Consider the following 18,329-nt stretch of genomic DNA (forward strand, 5'->3'; position numbering starts at 1 on the left):
CTTCATGCTGTTTGTACTAAAATAGATTCATCCTCCAAAGATTTGCGTAAACAGATGTGTTTTTAATTGACACTTGAATATCAAAAGTGAAGGGGGACAAACACACTTCCAAGGGAAGTGAGTTCCACAGTTTGGGTGCCACAACAGGGAAGACTCTGTCCCATTTCCTCACACAATGAAATATGAGGTTTCCCCTGCCCAAAAATCTTAAATACTGGGTCAGCTGAAGGGCTGTTCTAGCAAATATCTGGGTCCCAAACCACTGAGGGCTTTTATAAATTAATACCAAAACCTTGAATTGGACCCGGTAGCTCACTGGAATCAATAACAGTGATTAGCTGAAAGGCAGCCGTGTGGGTGACATCTAGCACTGTATTGGTAACAGCAGACTTCGAATCTATTAACCTATCCCAGTCATATATTAGAATCCCACTAAAAGCCACAGAAGGTCCTTAAGAAAGATTCCATGGTTGTGAAAGCCACCAAAAAGTCCAATAAAATCAATGAAGGTCTGTCTCCCAGCAACGGGCCATCAACCAGAATAAGCAAAGCAGTTTCAGTCCCAAAACTAAGTCAGAATCCCGAAAGAAATGGGTTTATAAACCTTAATCTCTATCACACAAAGATGTTTGGACGTGGGTAGCTATTACCCACTTGAATACCTTGCCCCAAAAGGATAAACTTGCAACCAACCTGTGACCTTGCAGATATTGTATTCCATCTCCCAACACCTCTGACTATTGGACATGCTGAGTCTGGCTGGTGGGAGTCAGGAGTCCAAAAACTTTTGAAGGGCCATAGATTCCCCACCCTTTAAAGCTTAACAGAGTTAATGTGTCCAGAGAAGGCTGCTTTGTTGTAGTATCATAACAAGCTCTTACAACTGTACACTGTAAGAATCCACTCTTATAATGCATTATTTCTTTTTCCTAATCAAATATTTCACTTAAAAAAACTTTTGGGTTTTGGGTATTAATATGCGAGCACACGCGCACACACACAATGTAAAATGAGCATGACATCATTTTTTTTGTTTGTTTACTAAATATAAGAAACATGAACATCATAAATCAGATCCAAATTGATTTTGCAACATTAGAAAAACCTTCCCATATCACTGGGCAAACTAATGCCTAGGTTGGGAGGAGGTGAGAGGAGGAAACCCAATGATGGCTATAGACTGAGTCTGATGTTGTGCAATTAGAAAGACAGGGACACAGCACTGTCTCCCGCACAACAACCAGGTCACCAACTCATCTACAAATGCTTTGAACTGAATGTAAAACAATAAAAAGCATTGGGCATGTATCTAAGCTCAGTGGCCAAAACATACATGGACCATTGAGCCCTTGTCACATACAATGAATATTAGGATTCCCTTTCAGACTGTTGTGTTGTGAGCAACCAGTATGTTAGACTTTCATATTTTATTTCTTTTAGATATGTGGCTGCCATTATGTCATCATCTTTACTTGCTTTCCTAAATAGGACCTTGCTGAGTTTTACATACCAGTTCCTTTATTGGCTGACAAATCAACTCACAACTATTACTTCCATATAGTGCTTGCTCTGCAAACAGCATCAGCAACCACACTCATGCCTCTTCCTTACTCTCCTAAGTATGCAACCAGAGTTGGAAATTTCATGAACATTTAACTCATTTCCCAATAAACATGCACAGGAAGGATGCCATCTCGTCACCCTATGCATTCAGTTGGCCATGCAGAAAGGGGCAGAAAACAAAGTTACAGGGATTCTTTGTGTGGGAGAGCGATGACTGTTAATGTGTGCATGCGACAAAAATGTGAGAGACTGGGTGCACAAGCACAACCCATTCCATGTTTCCATGGCTATTGGGCAGCCCCCAACTTTTTGTTTGGCCTCTATGTGACGTTAACATATGAGAGTTCTGGAGGTGAAATAGTTAAACAAGTTACCCAATCAGAACCCAGGGGGGTGGAGTCAGAGGGACTATAAAACCAGCTCTGGGAGGGGCAGAAAGGAGGAGTTCGTTGGGAGTTGGGTGGTTGGTTGGTTGGAGTGGGAGTGAATTGGGATAGAGTCTGTGGGTAGGTTGAGTTAGTGTAGCGAAATAAGCTGAGTCAGGAAGTTAGGAACTAGGAAGACAAGTAAATATGAGAGGTGGTTTAGTGAGTGAGAGCAGGTAACAGAAGATATAGGTCTGGATAGGCACCCCATGATTGTAATGGACCGATACTGTCTTTGAAACCACACGCTTGTTAAACTGCAATAAATAAATAGAAGTTTATGTTCCAATTTAACCCTGACCGGACTCAGTATTGTACCAGGTAGGACCTGAGTGGTGCCAGTGAGAAATAAAGTGGTGGCACAGGGATCAATAGACGGTGAAACGTCCAGGGACCCTGTGTGACTGCCACACTCTTGCAGTCAGTGCCTAAAAACATTACCCTCTCTTTTATGCATTCCAATGCTCATTAGGAAAGAACCAAACTCTTTCCTGTAACTATTCCCTGCCAAAATGATCCATCCTGATGTCAGCTTGAGAGACAGCAGATTATTCCTCGTTTCAGATGCCCATGATCTAGCACTCAAGAGTATAATTTGGTTCTCAGGTAACCAGAGATGTCAACTTGACTAAAATATTGGTGGGGGAGGCAGCCCTGCCTTGCAAAACCGATCCCATGATGTGGTTCACGCACAGTATTTGAATGGCAATGGCCATTCAATGGCCAACTGGGGGGGGGCTGGCCCCCCCAAAAATATTTAACGGGGGAGGCGCACGAAGGAATACTTCTATCAAGGGTGCCAACTTGAATAAAATATTGAGAGGCGGCAGGTAAGCCCTATCCCACATAATCGATCACATGATGCGGTGTACACACCCAATTTGAATGGCAATGCCAATCAACTTTCTGGGGTGGGGCTCAAATATGTTATTTGGGGGGGGGCAAAGGGACATCTGCCCCTAGGAGGTGGCTCCTATGCAAGTAACCCACCCATCGGTTGCACGCCAGTCCCAAAGTTAACAAAACTTTTCTTTCGCTAAGAGAGGCAGGCTACCCTCTGACGTCACGTCCTCCCTGCCCACCTGTATCCTTGAGTGACACAGCGGAGAGGGGGCGGGATGGAGGCGGCGGAATGTGAGGGCACGAAAGGAACTGAGGCTGCGCTGCACGCGCTGCCGAAGCGAGTTCGAGACCCGTTGTGAACCCAGCAGCCCTTCCTGCTATGCTCGGGCTGTAGCTCCGCTTACGCGGCGGTAAACCCCGCCGAATTCAGCAGAGGAAGCTCTGCACGGAGCAGAAGAAAAATCCAAGCAGCGCTTGCTGTTGTTCCTCACACTGGCTCGCTCTCACCTACGGGCCTCTCGGGCTGGATGGGGCTCCAGCTGAGCCTCCGCGCGCTGAGCACCACGTCGCAGCTCCTCTTGCCGACGCCGAAAATCCCCCTCAGGAGGGGCTGCTCGTCTTCGTCCCCCGCCGCCGCCTCCCGCACCGGGGGCGCCCCCTTTGCTCCCTCCTCCTCCGTCGAGGAAGAGGAGCGGGAGGAGGGGGCGCCGTCGCTTCCCTTCCACCCAGCGCCCGCTGCTGCTGCTGCCGCCACCCCGAAAGGGTCCTCCGGGCTCTCGGCGGCCCAGGCTATCCTCCTCCCGGGGCGGTGCATGGCAGGCAGGCAGGCAGGCTCCTCCAGCTAGGAAGGAGAAAGGGGACAGGAAAGGCGCCTCAGCGCGTCGCCGCCGCTACCAAGGCAGCGAGCCGCTCTCCTCCCCCTTGTCCCGGGTCCAGCTGGAGGAGGGAGGGGGAGCGCGCGCGCATTCGGCTTTGAGCTTAGGCGCGCGACCTCTGCCATCTCCCCGCCTCCCTCGCGACCAACTTTTAAGCCCGTTTCCCGCCCCGCCCTGGTCACGGGGTCGGCTTCAAGGAGGAGGGGGGAAACTTTTTCTGAAAGGCGGGAAAAGAGCCGCGAAAGTGAGAGGGATGGTTCTTTTGAATTCCTCCGCACGTAAAAGCGCGGCTCAGTTGCCTCAGAGGGAAAGGGGTGGGGAGGACACAGGTGTTATCCAATCACCAAACTGCCTGTTGGTTTACATCTCGCAGCGGTTCTCAACCTGTGGGTCCCCAGATGTTGTTGGACTACAACTCCCATCATCCTTGAGCTCTGGCCTTGCTAGCTAGGGGTGATGGGAGTTGTACTTCAACAACATCTGGGGACCCACAGGTTGAGAAAGGCTGCTTCAGAGCTTCCCAAACTTGGGTCTCCAGCTGTTTTTGGACTACAGTTCCCATCATCCTTTGACTGCTGGTCCTGTTAGCTAGGGGATGATAGGAGTTGTAGTCCAAAAAAGTTGGGGAAACATTGGTATAATGGATTAATTTATAAACTGCTTGCTCAAAAGAATAAAAGCGACACCCTTCCCCAACCTTTTCTGCCAATGCATCCTCTTCCTTTCCCTGCAGAAGTTATTGGAGAGAGTCTTCTATTCATTAACTTGTTTGGGAGTAAGATGACACCCACACCCAGAAATGTTCGCAGAGAATCTCTACAACCACAATTACAAAAGTCTTATGTTCCCAGAGAAAGTGAAGTCTTTGGGGAAAAGGCTTTTGAATTGAGGACAGCTGCGCAGAAGCAACAGCCAAATATTGGCCCCTGGGATATATGGCACCAATGTAGGCATGTAAGGCAATATAGGCTAAGTTGAGCACTGGAGTGGCAGTGCCCATCAACAGTTACTAAACTGGGGCACATGACTGTTTAGAAGTGCTTTCTTGAAACCTAAAATCTTGGCACTATTCCCTGGTCTGAGTCACCATGGTTAGAGTACGCAAGTTTGTCAACATTGAAGTCGATTGTTACATTTCCTTAAAGAGGTCAGTATGTAGCTCATTTTCAGAAGTTATTGCTACTCTCTCACAAACGCAACAAACCTAAAAGATGGACCTATTCCTGCCTCTTTCCCCCTCAGAAGGATTAAATATGACATTTACATACACACCCTGTTTCTGAAAAGAAAAGAAAAATACTGGGAGGTTTGCCACTCACATTAATGAATTCCTGGGTTCACCGCAATATTCACACCAAAAAGCCACATCTCAGTGCATGTTTTCTATCCATACAGTGAACGCAACATTAGCACTGTGTAAAAAATGCTAACCTAGATTTTATAAATATGTTCAGTGCTCTTTTCTGGGGGGATGCAGGGGGACGCATACCTCTAAACATCTTGTGAATCTAGGTTTGGCCTCATTGAGGGGCAGTATTTCAATATGAGTAGGAAAATAAGAGTACCCCTAAACATTTTTATTTTTTTAAAAAAGCACTGGATATGTTCATCTCCAATTTGATTGCTTGAGCATAGGGCAATAAATTCTCCTCCTCCTCCTTCTATATTGTTGTTGTTGTTGTTGTTGTTGCATTATGATCCGAAGTCCAAGAAGACTGGGGTAGCAACCTTGGTGATGTGAATTTTCCTATTTGTTTATTGATGCAGATAGCCAGGCAGTTTATAGAGAGCCAGGCTGGTTGAGCGCAGGGTTGGTGCAGCCTTTACTAACCCAACACCTTTGGGCTACAAAACATCTGTTGTGATCCAAAGCATGGAGGGGGTCAGGGTGGTGAAGGCTGGTGTTATAGATAAGGCCTGTGCAGAACCTCAGGCCTGGGAACCAAATATGACTCTCCCAGCCTCACAGTCAGGTCCTCAAAAAAGTTCCCAAGCCACAAACTTCACTGGCCCTGCTTCACATTCTTGGTTGTATCGGGTGTTAGGGGAGGGGTAGTACTCTGATGGGGGACATGTCATGCTCCTTCTGGGGTGGCTTGTCCACCTTTGCTCCCCATCCTGCACTCAACTCTCACCTGTGACCAGGTGAATTAAGAATTGGGGGACAGGTAAGCCCAATTCCTGCCCCCAAGATGCAGCCCCTACATACCATTTGAATAGCAATGCCCATTAACTGGTGGGTGGGGTGGGGATTCCACCTTGTAGGATGGTTTTCCCAGAATGATGTTGCAGGCTACATATCACAGGTATTCATTTATGCTTTCCATCTTAAATATCACTCAGTCTGTGACGCAAGGTACCCAGAATCTGAAAATTAAATGCAGCAATTCAATGCCTTGCTCACCCTGCCAACAATTTAATAGTATAAGTGAATGCATTAAGAGTGATGTCAGGCTTAATTTGGATTACCTTACTTGTGACAGCTTGTTAAGTACATATTTCAATGTATGTATGTATTTTTAATTAGGGGAAAACACATATGCGTTTAAACAACAGCTTGGTTGCAAACCAAATTTCCAACCCACCACTCTAATATGTATTAATATATTTTATGTTGTGGGAGAACCAGTCATAGTAGAGGTCTTCCAACTAAGTGACCTATTTAGGCTATTCTTTTGGGCATGGTAAATTCCAGTCACTTGGGGCACAATCTAGTTTGGTAGAATATAAAGAGCTGCTCCTTTCTTTTTCTTTTCTTTTTAAAGTGCTTTTGTAGAACTAAACATGTCCTCCTTTTGCAATATACTGGAACAGTGCTAGGATTATGTTCAGGGTCAGAAAACGTGTAGCCCTCCAAACACTGTTGAACGTCAACTCCCATATCAGGACCCTTCAGCATGGTCAATTGTTAGGGATTGTGGGAATTAGAATAATAGAATTGTATAGAGCTGGAAGGGACCCAAAGAGTCATCTAGACTTCCAACAACTGGCAGGACACAGTTAACAACCCACCCACTACCCCACTCTTGGTAGTTGATGATTATTAAGTAATAACTTTTGTTAAACAAGTTTCTAAGGACTGGAACAGATTTTATTCTGTTTGTTTGTTTGTTTGTTTGTTTGTTTGTTTAAGCCACCTCTCAAGGGCTGATATTTCCCCCCCCCCCACACACACACCTGTGTACAATGAGGTTAACTTGAGTGGACAGGAGTTTGAGATGAAAGGTGCTTTAGCGTGGACTACCTTGCATCACTCCCCAAAAACACTTTAGGAAAATGGAAGAGGCTTGTGGCAGCTGTGGTGAGGAAATGCCTTCTACACAAACTTGAGACAAAACAACAGTAGCGACTCTGTAAGGCTGGATTTGTAACTTAAGAGATTTACTCCCAGCCACCACTTTCCCCCAATTGACAAATCAATTTACTGGCATTCTTCTTCCTAGTATTGCTGGTATCAGAGCTGTGCACCACTGCCAACTTCTATCAGTGTCATTAATAGTAATACCTGGAAATACAATTCTTATCAGCTTGTCTTTGCCAGCTAATAAAAAATATATATTCCAGTACAAAATTCTTCATGAGAAAAATTACCGGCTTGGATTTTCAAAAAATGCCCAGGTAATGTGTAAAGTTAATCATCTGCCCACCCAAATATTTCACCACCATCCAATTGAGCTTGTTTGTTCTTTTGATTATTATTTATTTTGAAGTACTACAGCATCAAACATTTGTCATACCACAGTCAATTGCATTGGCTGGAGGAGGTGAAAATGATTATTAGCTGTGAAGAGGGGGAAATAATTGAAAAGCTTTCTTGTGGCTTGCAAATGCCTTCCAAATATTCATTAAACATTTAAGTGACTAAATTTGCAGAATATGTTCCTGACATTGGCACTGGTTCTGCAGTTTTCTCTCATCAGATGGAAGTACTGTGTGTTATGTGGAGTGCATTCATGCATAAACAATATCATTTTCATAAATTAAAACCTCCCCTGCAGAAGGAACATCTGTGCCTGCCTTTGAATAAAAGATGATGGCATCTGAGTTGCCCCTTGACTGACTGGAAGAATCCTTCTATTTGGAATGGAAGCACTTAACCAAAAGGAACAAAACACGGAGCAGATTTCTCTCTCTCTTTTTTAGACCTTGTGACACCACTTTTCCACCTTCAGAACTAACTCTCCAGAACAAGTGAACAAAGTGAACAAATCTTTATATATGCTGCAATTTTAAAAAATAAAATACTGGAAGCCAATCATATTGCAACTGCCTTGGTCTAACTGACTGGCATTTATGTGGGGCTTTTTTGTAATTTTTTTGTCTTTTAAACATAAGAGTCATGTTTGCCTACAATAGCCAAATCTTACTCATTTGATTTGGAATAATTTTCATGTTGCTTTTTTGTGATGGTACTCACCAACACAGACTACCACCACCTCTTCTTTGCTGCATTTTTGGCTGACATGCACAGCACTTTTATCAAGATGCGATACCGTCACCTCATTTTTTACCAGAAAATCCCTCCAAACCCCACAGAATTTTCATATAACCATGATGAAGTCCCGAAGCTCTTATACACAATGCTTGTAACTACTTTCTTCTTGTTGGCCTTATTAGATCACTTCTTGCTCAGCCTGTGTGCAAGAACCCTGAAAGATAAGAAAAATGAAAATGTAAAACCACATGTGTCACTCTTTTAAAAATAATAAAATAACATAATTGGGCATAGTAAACTGAGATCATGACCTTGTCTCAAGAAGGAAAGCTATGCAGTAAACACAGCTTAGTATGGGGAATATGGCAGCTGAATATTTAGAGGGTGGTGCCAAAACATTATTCTCCAGGCAACTTGTTCTAATCCATTACTTCTCCATAAAGGATGCATGCCCTGCATCCTGGAATAAGCAAATTGCTTTCTTACCACCTCAGAGCCAAGATGAGTCTCTGGCATGCAACAGCAGAGAAAACACTCCAAGCTCAGATGCTGTGAGAGGAACCATTAAGTTGCCATTCTAGGATTTTGCTCCATCAAAGAGAAGCCAGGTTGTCAAATACATGCTTGTGCATGTCAATCAGTAGATTACCAGTGACCAATTGTACTCAGGGTTTGTTTTCATTTTAAAAAGAAGAAACAAATTTCAGCATCATCCATTTGGAATATTGAGAAGAATGGAGTTTTGAAAAATGACAGTTGTGGCTGAGGATGTTCAGAGATACACAGTTTCATTACCTCAGTGATGAGGCTTAAAGTTCTGGAAGGTTTTGTTGATATGTGAACATTCTAACAGTTCCAGAGCATGTTCTGAAGGTACATGATACAACCACTTTGCTAGGCTAAACAGGTCTGCATTTGATCAGTCCCAAAATGGGAGACTATCTGGGATTTTTATGCATGCTTTCTTGAGCTCCATGGATGAAAGTTAGGGTATAAATGTAAATAATGTTTGCAATCATACATCCACAGTCTTGCCTCAAGGCAGTTGCCTCCTGCCCATCTGCTCTTCCAGACAACAAACCAGAGCTGGGCAGAAAGTAGGCTGGGATCTACGGATAGATCTGTAAGGATCTGTAAGGATCTAAGCAAGGATTCTGACTCCCAGTTGTTTAACAACAGGAGCACCAAATGTTCCCCTTTCTAAATTAAGGCTGCTGAGGTTAAGAAATCTGGAAGCAATAGGAAGCTATCACTGTGTTAATTCAACTGCCAGGCAACCGAGGGAGGAAACAAGAGACAGTATGAAGACTGTGTACACCCTTTCCTGAATGCAGATCTCCTTTCATAGTAACTAGGCACAAAGGAGAGGCAGCTAAGAACTGCTTCTCTGTTTCCAGAACTACTAGAAAGGGTTTCAGCTAAGTAAGTTGCTACCTACAGGGCAGGCAGGAAACAAAGGTAGTCCTGCTACCAGTAAATTATTCTGCCCTTCCTCCACATCAAACAATAAAAACATATGCATTTGAAAAGGCAAATGTAATATACCCTGCCCACTATCCTCATGGCTGTGCATTAAAAAAAACTTTAGAAAAGATAACTGCGCACCAAGAAAAACAGAAATCTGAGAAGGATAAGATGAATTTTACGTTGTATTTTTGCACCCTTCCTTTCTGTTTGCTTGCCCACTGAGTGGTGTTGTGTTCATGTCCGTCTTGCAGCCTTCCCACGGGCATCTGGTTGACCAGTGGGAGAACAGGATGCTAGGCTAGAGGGGTCATTGGCCGGGATCTTCTTGTGCTCTTATGATCACTGTAAAGCAGCAGCTCCTCCTCTGGCTTTGTGGTTTTCACCAGGCATTTCTCACACACTTTCATTGGGCATGGGGAGGACTGGCCTTGACCTTGACTAGCAATTACAGAAGGAACAAACTCCACGAAACTTTCTGGGTCCCGTCCCCCCAAAAAAAAACCACAATACCACCAAAAACCCTGACACTTCCTCTGTCCCTGCACATCATCTGGAGAACAAAGTACTACTGGGTTGAATGTTTTTACCTAGCACACCACCTACAATTAATTCCCACCTTTGTTTATATAAAATCTGCCTTTTTCCCTGCTTTCCACCTACCATGCAAGCTGTGTGTTTCTCCTAAGGACAGACATGTAACAGCTGCTTTTTTGTATTTTTAGAGGTGGGAAACTAACCATTGTAAGTTTCTCTTTCCCATGATGCATTGGTGCAAGCTGAAACCTGCAGAGCATCTTACAGAACCTCATTTGCATGTCTGCTCCTTTCACCTGCATTCCATCTTCAGCCTCTTTCCCAAAACAGACTCTTGACTTCACCACCAAACATTTTCCCCCTCCCTTCTCATTGCTTTGCTTGCCACCTGACCTGATTAAGAGTTCTGTAGAAAATGAAATCAAAATGTTGTTGCACGCTCATTTGTGACAGCTTGGTCATTTTGGTTGGTCCACTAAAGTATTGCCCTCATGTGGATGTTGAGATTCATCTTATGGGCTCACATGGTGACCTTTATTTTATTTTTGTGGGGGTTGAACACATGCAACGTTTGTGTGTTTTTTATTTTGCATTGTTGCAAACACAGAAGTATTACTGCCTCCCCCCAAAAAACAACAACCCAAATAAACCATCCTTGCAATTAAGTGGTAGAATTTTTTTTCTCCCTTTAAAAATGAAAAAGAATGCTGAGATTCTCAGGGAAGCACAATAGCCCATTCTGCACTTTCTCTGTGCATGGCATAATGAAATGCAAACAGTCCTGAGGAGCATGGTGACTCAGGGAAGATATTCAACAACATGCTAAGGTGATGTTACATGAGGATAAGCATTTCCGCTTGCATGAGTCCTTGCCTCCTCTCCCAGCTCACTGTTCTTGAGGTTCTCCCAACCTTCTCAAGACAATTTTGGGGGCATGTGGGTTGGTGAGAGTGGGGAAGCCCCATTGCAGAAGTAAGTAGAAGCTCTTGTGCAGCACTTTTGCTGATAGGGCTCAATAGTTTAATCCCTCCCTCAGTATTTTAGTGCTACAGTGTAGCCATAATGAACCTCATAATACATATTCACACCAAACAGTAGGGTTACCAGTTCATCACAATGGAACAGGCTCATGGATGCTGATTTAAGCATGCATCCTGTATATGCAGACTAGTTCCTACTTTTGTCACACACATCCATAACAGTGTTACTCCAGCTCATGATGTCTGCTCTTGATTGTACATGGTGCGTTAGGGAGACAACATGAAATAGGTGTGGGAAACCTGCGGCACACCAGATGTTGCTGGACTCCAACTCCTGAGAGTCCCAGTCAGCATGTTCAATGGTCAGGGATCATTAGAACTGTAGTCCAACAACTTTGGGAGGGCCACAAATACTCCATCCCTCGTGTAAGATATTTGTGCAAGCCTGCCAGCAATCTGGAAGGCTAGTGACAACTGCCAGCAATCTGGAAGCCTAGTGACAAGCCTAGTTAACAACTCTTAGCAAAGGGCAGCTGGGTTTCAGTAGGACTTATGCATACCAAACTTTCCCTGCATTGGAGCCTTTAAGTGGGCTTGTTAGCAACATAAACTTGAAAAGGGGTCCTGATTCACCAGCAACTTGGCAGCAGCAATTAATGGTAAGAGGAAAATGGCAGACTGGGTACTGCAAAACTGGGTTGGCCTAAACACATAAATACCAGCTTCAGGCAGAAACATGATTTGTTCTGGGGAGACCAACCACGACTGAATTCAGATGCTGTTATATATCTAAGCCAGTCACCAAAGGCTGAAAAATAAATCCCTGGAATGCTGGGGTCTCTATGCTACCTCCTGCTTGGGGAAATAGAAACCATTTCCTCTATGCCTTTCCATGAGCAGTTGGTGGGTTCCCATCATCACCATCCTTGCTTGCTGCAGGACCCCAAATCTTAGTTATGGTGCTGTCAGTGCCAGTAGATGCTCTAGGTCAGGGGTAGGAGCAAGATTAAAATTTCAGATGGTACTGCAGATGTGAGGCAAGATGTCCTAGAAAGGTCTGGGGTCTGACCTTGGAAGCATTCAAAAATATAATTGCAAATAGCAAAGTATGTTTGCATTGCTTACGTCTTTAGATGTCATGATGACTGGAAACAGATGTGTTCCTGGTAGAAGAGTTACATGTGTGAAACCCAAGCGTACGGAAGTGTCCTCCCCGCTCTGAAGGAACACATATCCATATTGATCAGATTTGAGTGAGGGCAGGAAGGAGCGGAGGAAACAAGAGCTACCTATGACTCCTGGTAAGATTTGTGTGTAGGATATGGCACTCCTGAATTTTGACCACAGATGGTCTGGACACAAAGTGAGGGCGACTGCCACCCTCCATCCAACCCAAACAATCGCTTAGGATACATGACTTGCTTCAGAGAAGTCAAACCACCACTTATTTCAGTTCACTTTCAGATGCAGTAACACACCCAAGGCTTAAAAGTCCCAGAACCTGTCTGAGTGCCATACATTCAGTGCTCTGCAGAGCTTTCCCCCTCTCCACCGAATAACTATTGCCAGCTCCCCTTCTCCATCTTTGGGGGGGCTACAAAGCGCTTACAGGTCAGAGGTCGTGGCTTCCTGTTTGGTCCAGAGCAGCAGCAGAATCTCTACAAATTGATCACCGGACGCTGCGCAGTTGGCTTTACTGGCCGAATCTTGCCGTCTCTCCCTGTGGGATTTCAGCACCGCAGAGCTGGACAGCTACGTAGGGCCTTGGCCCGGTGAGCGGTTGCTACTGGGAGCGCTTGAATGCGAGCTCGCCTTGACTTCCAGATCAGATTTCCGAGGGAACCTTGCTCGCTAGCTATGCGTTCCTGCCACCTCCCACCCGTTGTCAGGTTGCTATTCGACTGCACCTTGGTTTGTTTGTTTTCTTAAACTTCCGTTTATTGTACAAATTAGTAAAGGTTGCACCTTTTTTTAAGGAACTATTACAATAATCCCATAGGAATTGCTCACACTAAGAAGGGGGAAGGGAGAGGGGAATCATATTTAAGAAATGCAACATTTGACGGACGTCTCCTTACTATCTCCTTCCAAAGGTGTGCTTACTAAATTCCCAAATGTGCATTACATAGTCATATACAGGATTACGAACAAAATTACAGTACAGATTGAGTTCGGTTGAACCAGCGTTACATTTCAGACAGCACTTATTGCGGATTGCATTGTACATGCATAATAACTATATTGTTCTAATTACGAAGTCAAATGGTTCGAATGGGTTTGAAACTACTGACTACAATCCACCAGCATATTATATAACAACCCCAACCATAGTGAACCTGATTGGCTTTTCGACTCCTGGACGGAAATATGACAAACCACCGATTCATGTGACTATGTATATATTTAAAAATATATATATCATGCATTTATCATTGCCTGGAAACATTAAGTGTTTTCAAGTTATCTCTGTTCTCTTCAAAATCACGTGAGGAGAAAGGACGGGGACGCCAAAGATTAAAAAGAAACAGTGCAAATTGAATGTGATAGTCAAGCAGCTTTTGATTCGGGGAAAAAAGGGAAGAACTTGGCATTTCCTTATGAAAACAAGAATGTCTGGCGGGTGGGAGGGTGTCTCTATCCGCACATAAGGTTTTGCAAACCTTCCGTTGGATTGATATGTTCCAATAGGAAATAAATATTTTCCTACTTCCATTTTTTTTTTTAAATCCAAAAACCCTGTAGGAATCTGGTTCTTACTGGAAGGAAACGAAATTTTAATGGGAAAGACTTTGCTGGCGCTGTGCATTTGTGTGTGTGAAGAACGTGAAAGGAAAATGAACGGGGCGGGGAGGTGCTAAGGCAACAGAACATCTCCCCCTCCCCACACACCTCTTCTAAGCACTTTTCTGCTGGTTTAAATTACTTAAATTATTTCGTTTAAATTAGACATAATTCTACTTTGTTTCCAATACGTATAAAAATCGATGAAGCTGCATGGTTTAAAATAGTTTATCAAAAGTTATTAAAAATTCTGTACAAAACCACAACAAAATAATTCGGCATGGGAAAAGGTAGCAAGTAGGAAAAATGCTGGTTGAAAAATAGACATTTTATATATACTTTTTTCGATATTTTTTTTAAACTGGCCCACGTCTAGTTTCAAAAAAAAATAATAATAATAAGAATTGCATAGATCCTAATTATTGCTTGTGATTTTTTTTTTTGTCCCGATCAGATCAGTGGGGAGACTGGCTGACTTTCTTCTACACTAAATTGATAGTGCAGATTTACATTCGGGACCGTGCGGGGTGGGGAAGCTTAGCGGAGGGAGGTGGGATTTACAGAAGGGGGACCAGGAAAAATGTAGCCTCCCCATATATTTATATAGATGACTCTGGCGTTTGGAAGTTTCCCCCTTTGCCCCTTCCCGTCTTTTTGCACTTGGAGCCCTAGGGTGGGTGGGTGTCTGTGTTGTGGGGGTCCCCCTTCCGAAGCAAGGCAGCCCCTCGATGCCCCTTCGCTCCTCTGCCCCGACGCTTCTGGAAGGGCTCAGTCGTGAAAGATGGCATTGAGCTGGGCACTCATGACCCTCTCGTGGTGGGCATGGCTCTCGTAGGGCAGGAGGTTGTCGATGGGGATCTCGCAGCGAGAGGCAGAGCAGGAGAAGAGCGATCCGTGTCCCGGGGTCCCCGCCAGGCCGGCAGCGGCGGGGTAGTGCATGGTGAAGGCATAATTTTTCTCAAACTCTCCGGAAGGTTCGTGTTTGAAAGAGAAGTTCCCGTTGACGCTGAGCGGTGGGCTGAGGGGCCCGTCGAAGGAAGGGCTGGCGCACTCGGCTAGCGCGCTCTCGAAGAAAGGCTCCAGCGCCGCGCCGTAGGAGTGCGGCGCTTTCACGTGGAACAGGTGGGAGCTGTCCATGGTGCCGTAAGGCGGGCTAGGCAGCCCTGGCGACTGGTAGGCGTAAGGGTGCACCGGGAAGGAAGCGCTGGGCGGTTGCATGTGCGGAGGCAGGTCCTGGCTCTGCTCGGGCAGGAAAGTCCTCGGGTTGAGCTGCAGGCAGCCGGCCACTAGGTTGGTGGTAGGCTGGGACAGGCCTTTGCAGAGCGTCTGCACGAAAGAGACCAGGTCGGGGCTCTTGCCCGAGCGCAGGATCTCCGAGAGGGCCCAGATGTAGTTCTTGGCCAGGCGCAGCGTCTCGATCTTGGACAGCTTCTGCGTCTTGGAATAGCAAGGCACCACCTTCCGCAAGTTGTCCAGAGCCGCGTTGAGGCCGTGCATGCGGTTCCGCTCGCGGGCGTTGGCCTTCATGCGCCGCAGCTTGAACCTCTCCAAGCGGGCCTTCGTCATCTTCTTTTTCTTGGGACCGCGCCTCTTGGGCTTCTGATCGTCGTCTTCTTCCTCCTCCTCGTCCTCCTCTTCTTCCTCTTCCTCTTCTTCGAGGTCGTCCTCTTCCTCCTCCTCTTCCTCTTCCTCGCCGTTCCTCAGCGAGTCCACCTCGGCTTCCGCGTGCATGGCTTCCAGGTCGCCCTCTTTCTTCTCCGCCTCGTGCTCCTCGTCCTGGGAGCTGAGGCAGTCGTCCGTCCAGCTGGGGGGACCCTGCGGCTGGGGCTCCCCCATCAGCCCGCTCTCGCTGTACGATTTGGTCATCCTGCAGGATCCTGCGCGCGGAAGAGATCACAAGAGAAAAGGCATTTAGCAGAGAGGACACTCCCAATAGCTTCCTCCAAGCCCTTCCTCCGGGGCTACAATCCTAAATGCATTTGCCACGGAGTAAGCGCCACTGAAACCAGCGAGGTTTACTTCTGAGTAGAAATGCACAGGATTTTCTCCTTGTCAGCATTATTTAGGAAGCTCTATAATAGTTATTCCGTTCACACCCATTACAATGTGATAATTGGCTTTGGTGAGTTTCACCACCCCACCCCCCACATTTCTATGCGACTTTCTGCAAATTGGGTTCTTAAAGAAGTTTCCTAGCAATTTGAAACTTACGGCGCAATCCTCACCCCGTCTACGGAGACGTCCTATTCAATTCAACCGAGTTTCCTCCGAGGCGAAAGAGTACTGTAGCTTTAGACTCTCTGACTCCTAAGCCTTCCCCAGTAAACAAACTTCGACTTTTCTCCGCGCGTCTCCGCCACAAAGAGATCGATCGTCTCAAATAGCATTATATAACGTGTTTATATTAGTGTTGGTGGTGGCTCTCTAAGGAGATTATAGATAGAATGAAATTTGACGGAGAGAATCGAAAAGAAGAAAATGTCTCTAAGGGGGGAGGGGCGCGGGCGTGGGGGAGAGAACATCACGCAGCAGCAGAATCAGCGGCACAAATGGCCAACGATTATTCAGCCCGGGCAGGATTTATCCGTTGAGTTGGGTGCCCCTTTTCATTCTGCCCACATTTCATTCTGCCACTTCATTCTCCCCTACAATAGCCGTGCAGACTTCCCAACTGTTCAGAGTCCAGCCAAAGTCTGCCGCCCAGACAGGGGATCAGGTGCAGCCACAGCCTCTCTAATAAACCACCCCTCCCCTGCCTCCCCCCACCCCCCTTTCTGCCTGAGGATCCCCAACCTTGCGAGAGGAAGCGTTTGCTAATGAAGGGGATGGACCGATCCTGACCGTCTTAGGCAAGCGACGCTACCGAAGCCTCCGGAACTACAAGGCGATCCAAATGCAACAGTTGAGTGAAACCGTTTGCTTCTCCGTCACCAGCGCAGCCCCTCTCCCTCCAGCGGCAATGGGGAGCGAAACCTGACCCATCTGTTGTCCACTTTCCCTCTCCCCATATAGGAACTTCCCTCTCCCTTTTAGCAAGCAACCCGCCAGTTCCCAATCCTGACCTGTCAAAGGACAGGCGAGTCCTATCAACTGATTTGACACCCCATTTTTCTTCTGTCTTTCCACCGCCAAAAGAAAGAAAGAAAGAAATCCAGCGGCACCTGTTCTAGACTGCAGCCCACACTCCTTCCAATCTGTAAGGACAAGGTCTACTGGATTCGATTTGGCTCTGATCCCCGCCCCCCCCCCCAAAAAAAACCAGTGCCATGCGCAACAAGGCATTACTACGGATTCCTCGGATCATTTCTACCGTATTTTTTGTGTCGCTGCGCCTCACACAGCTTGACGCAGCAGCAGAAACGCAGATGGGGGGAACTGAAGGATGTCATACAACGCGCGCTTTCTAGCGAGTAGGTCGAGAGCGTTGGATCGGCGGGTCTTTACTTCATGGGTTTTGCCAGGATTTATGTTGGGGGAGGAGCAGGCTTTATGCTGTGGGGGGGGGGGAGAGAACCTCAGCTAGTTAAGTATTTTGTATTGATTTACTTGATTTAGGGGGACAGCTACCCCACCTTGCCCCTCCCTTGGCTATGCCCATGCTTTACTCCCGAGTAAGATCGTACTGGACCCAAGCGTGTGGCGAAAAGAGTTCGCCAACAAGAAAGGTCATTAAAAAAAATATTTTTAAAAAATAAAAATGTAGTGAAAAGAGCCAATCCAATGGTTCATCCTTATTTCGTTCAGATAGAGGAAATAATAGCCTTCTGGGGAAATAAAGCTAGTCGTGCGATGGGTTGGGGTGCTTTTTTCCCCTTTTCTTTTTTAGGCATATCCTTCACCCAAGCCACGGATACTGTATAAAGAGGAGATGGGCGCTAAGGAGGGAATCAAATATTTACCTTTCTCTTTTTCTTCTTCAGCGTGTCCTTTGCAGTGATGGTCTCATAACCCTGTTGCTCCTGGGAAGCTTTCCTTACAAGGGAGGGACGTGCCACTTTTTATTGGATTTGTGTGTGTTTTTTTCCTTGAGGCTGCATGCAGGAGACTCCGCTTATATATATAGCCGAGGCTCTTCTGCTGGGGGGGAGGAGGAGGAGGAGGGGGCGGGCAGCGAAGGCACCCCCTGGGGATGGCCAGGCAGCAAGCTCCACCTCCTTCGCTCCTCCCCCCTCCCGCTACACTCACCCTACCCACCCAGCGACTGCGTCAGCCTTCCCCCGGCACGCGCCATATGGTCACCCACGTCAAGCTTCGCGCGGGTCACGTGAGCTGCCCATTCGTATGCCGCCCGGCTCTCCCTGCCATCCCTTTGTGGCCCGAAAGAAAGTGGCCATCTGTCGCCAGCCAGAGACTCGGCGGACCTGTTTGTACCCGCAGGAGAGATTAACCCTTGCGCTGGCGCGCGAGGCTTGGGGATATTGAGAGG

At 46.3% G+C, this 18,329-nt stretch overlaps 2 protein-coding genes across 4 annotated transcripts in view; both read right to left on the reverse strand.

Moving 5' to 3' along the window:
- The window catches only part of CERKL (CERK like autophagy regulator), a 43,131-nt gene extending 39,267 nt beyond the window's left edge, over positions 1-3,864 (reverse strand). Inside the window, exon 1 of one of the 2 annotated variants that reach the window (XR_014551933.1) lies at positions 3,339-3,823. Coding sequence is in view for 1 of the 2 variants with exons in the window: in XM_083630116.1 (XP_083486242.1) it covers positions 3,339-3,645 (307 nt within the window). In the remaining variant the exon portion in view is untranslated. Of the gene's footprint in view, positions 1-3,338 lie in introns of both variants that reach the window. The other variant, XM_083630116.1, reaches the window with a different exon arrangement.
- A 9,170-nt stretch (positions 3,865-13,034) lies between these two features.
- NEUROD1 (neuronal differentiation 1) lies at positions 13,035-17,962 on the reverse strand. Of its 2 annotated transcripts, none has more exons than XM_083575242.1 (2): positions 17,803-17,962; positions 13,035-15,780 (listed from the first exon to the last, which is right to left on the reverse strand). In XM_083575242.1, the coding sequence occupies exon 2, from the start codon at positions 15,767-15,769 to the stop codon at positions 14,672-14,674; it is 1,098 nt and encodes a 365-aa protein (XP_083431368.1). In that variant the 5' UTR covers positions 15,770-15,780; positions 17,803-17,962; the 3' UTR covers positions 13,035-14,671. The 2 variants fall into 2 exon arrangements, with proteins under 2 accessions (XP_083431368.1, XP_083431367.1); XM_083575241.1 differs by lacking the exon at positions 17,803-17,962 and adding an exon at positions 16,966-17,146.
- Positions 17,963-18,329: the final 367 nt, after the last annotated feature.

Source organism: Podarcis filfolensis, assembly GCF_964270895.1.
Source record: "Podarcis filfolensis genome assembly, chromosome: 1".
Classification (NCBI taxonomy): domain Eukaryota; kingdom Metazoa; phylum Chordata; class Lepidosauria; order Squamata; family Lacertidae; genus Podarcis; species Podarcis filfolensis.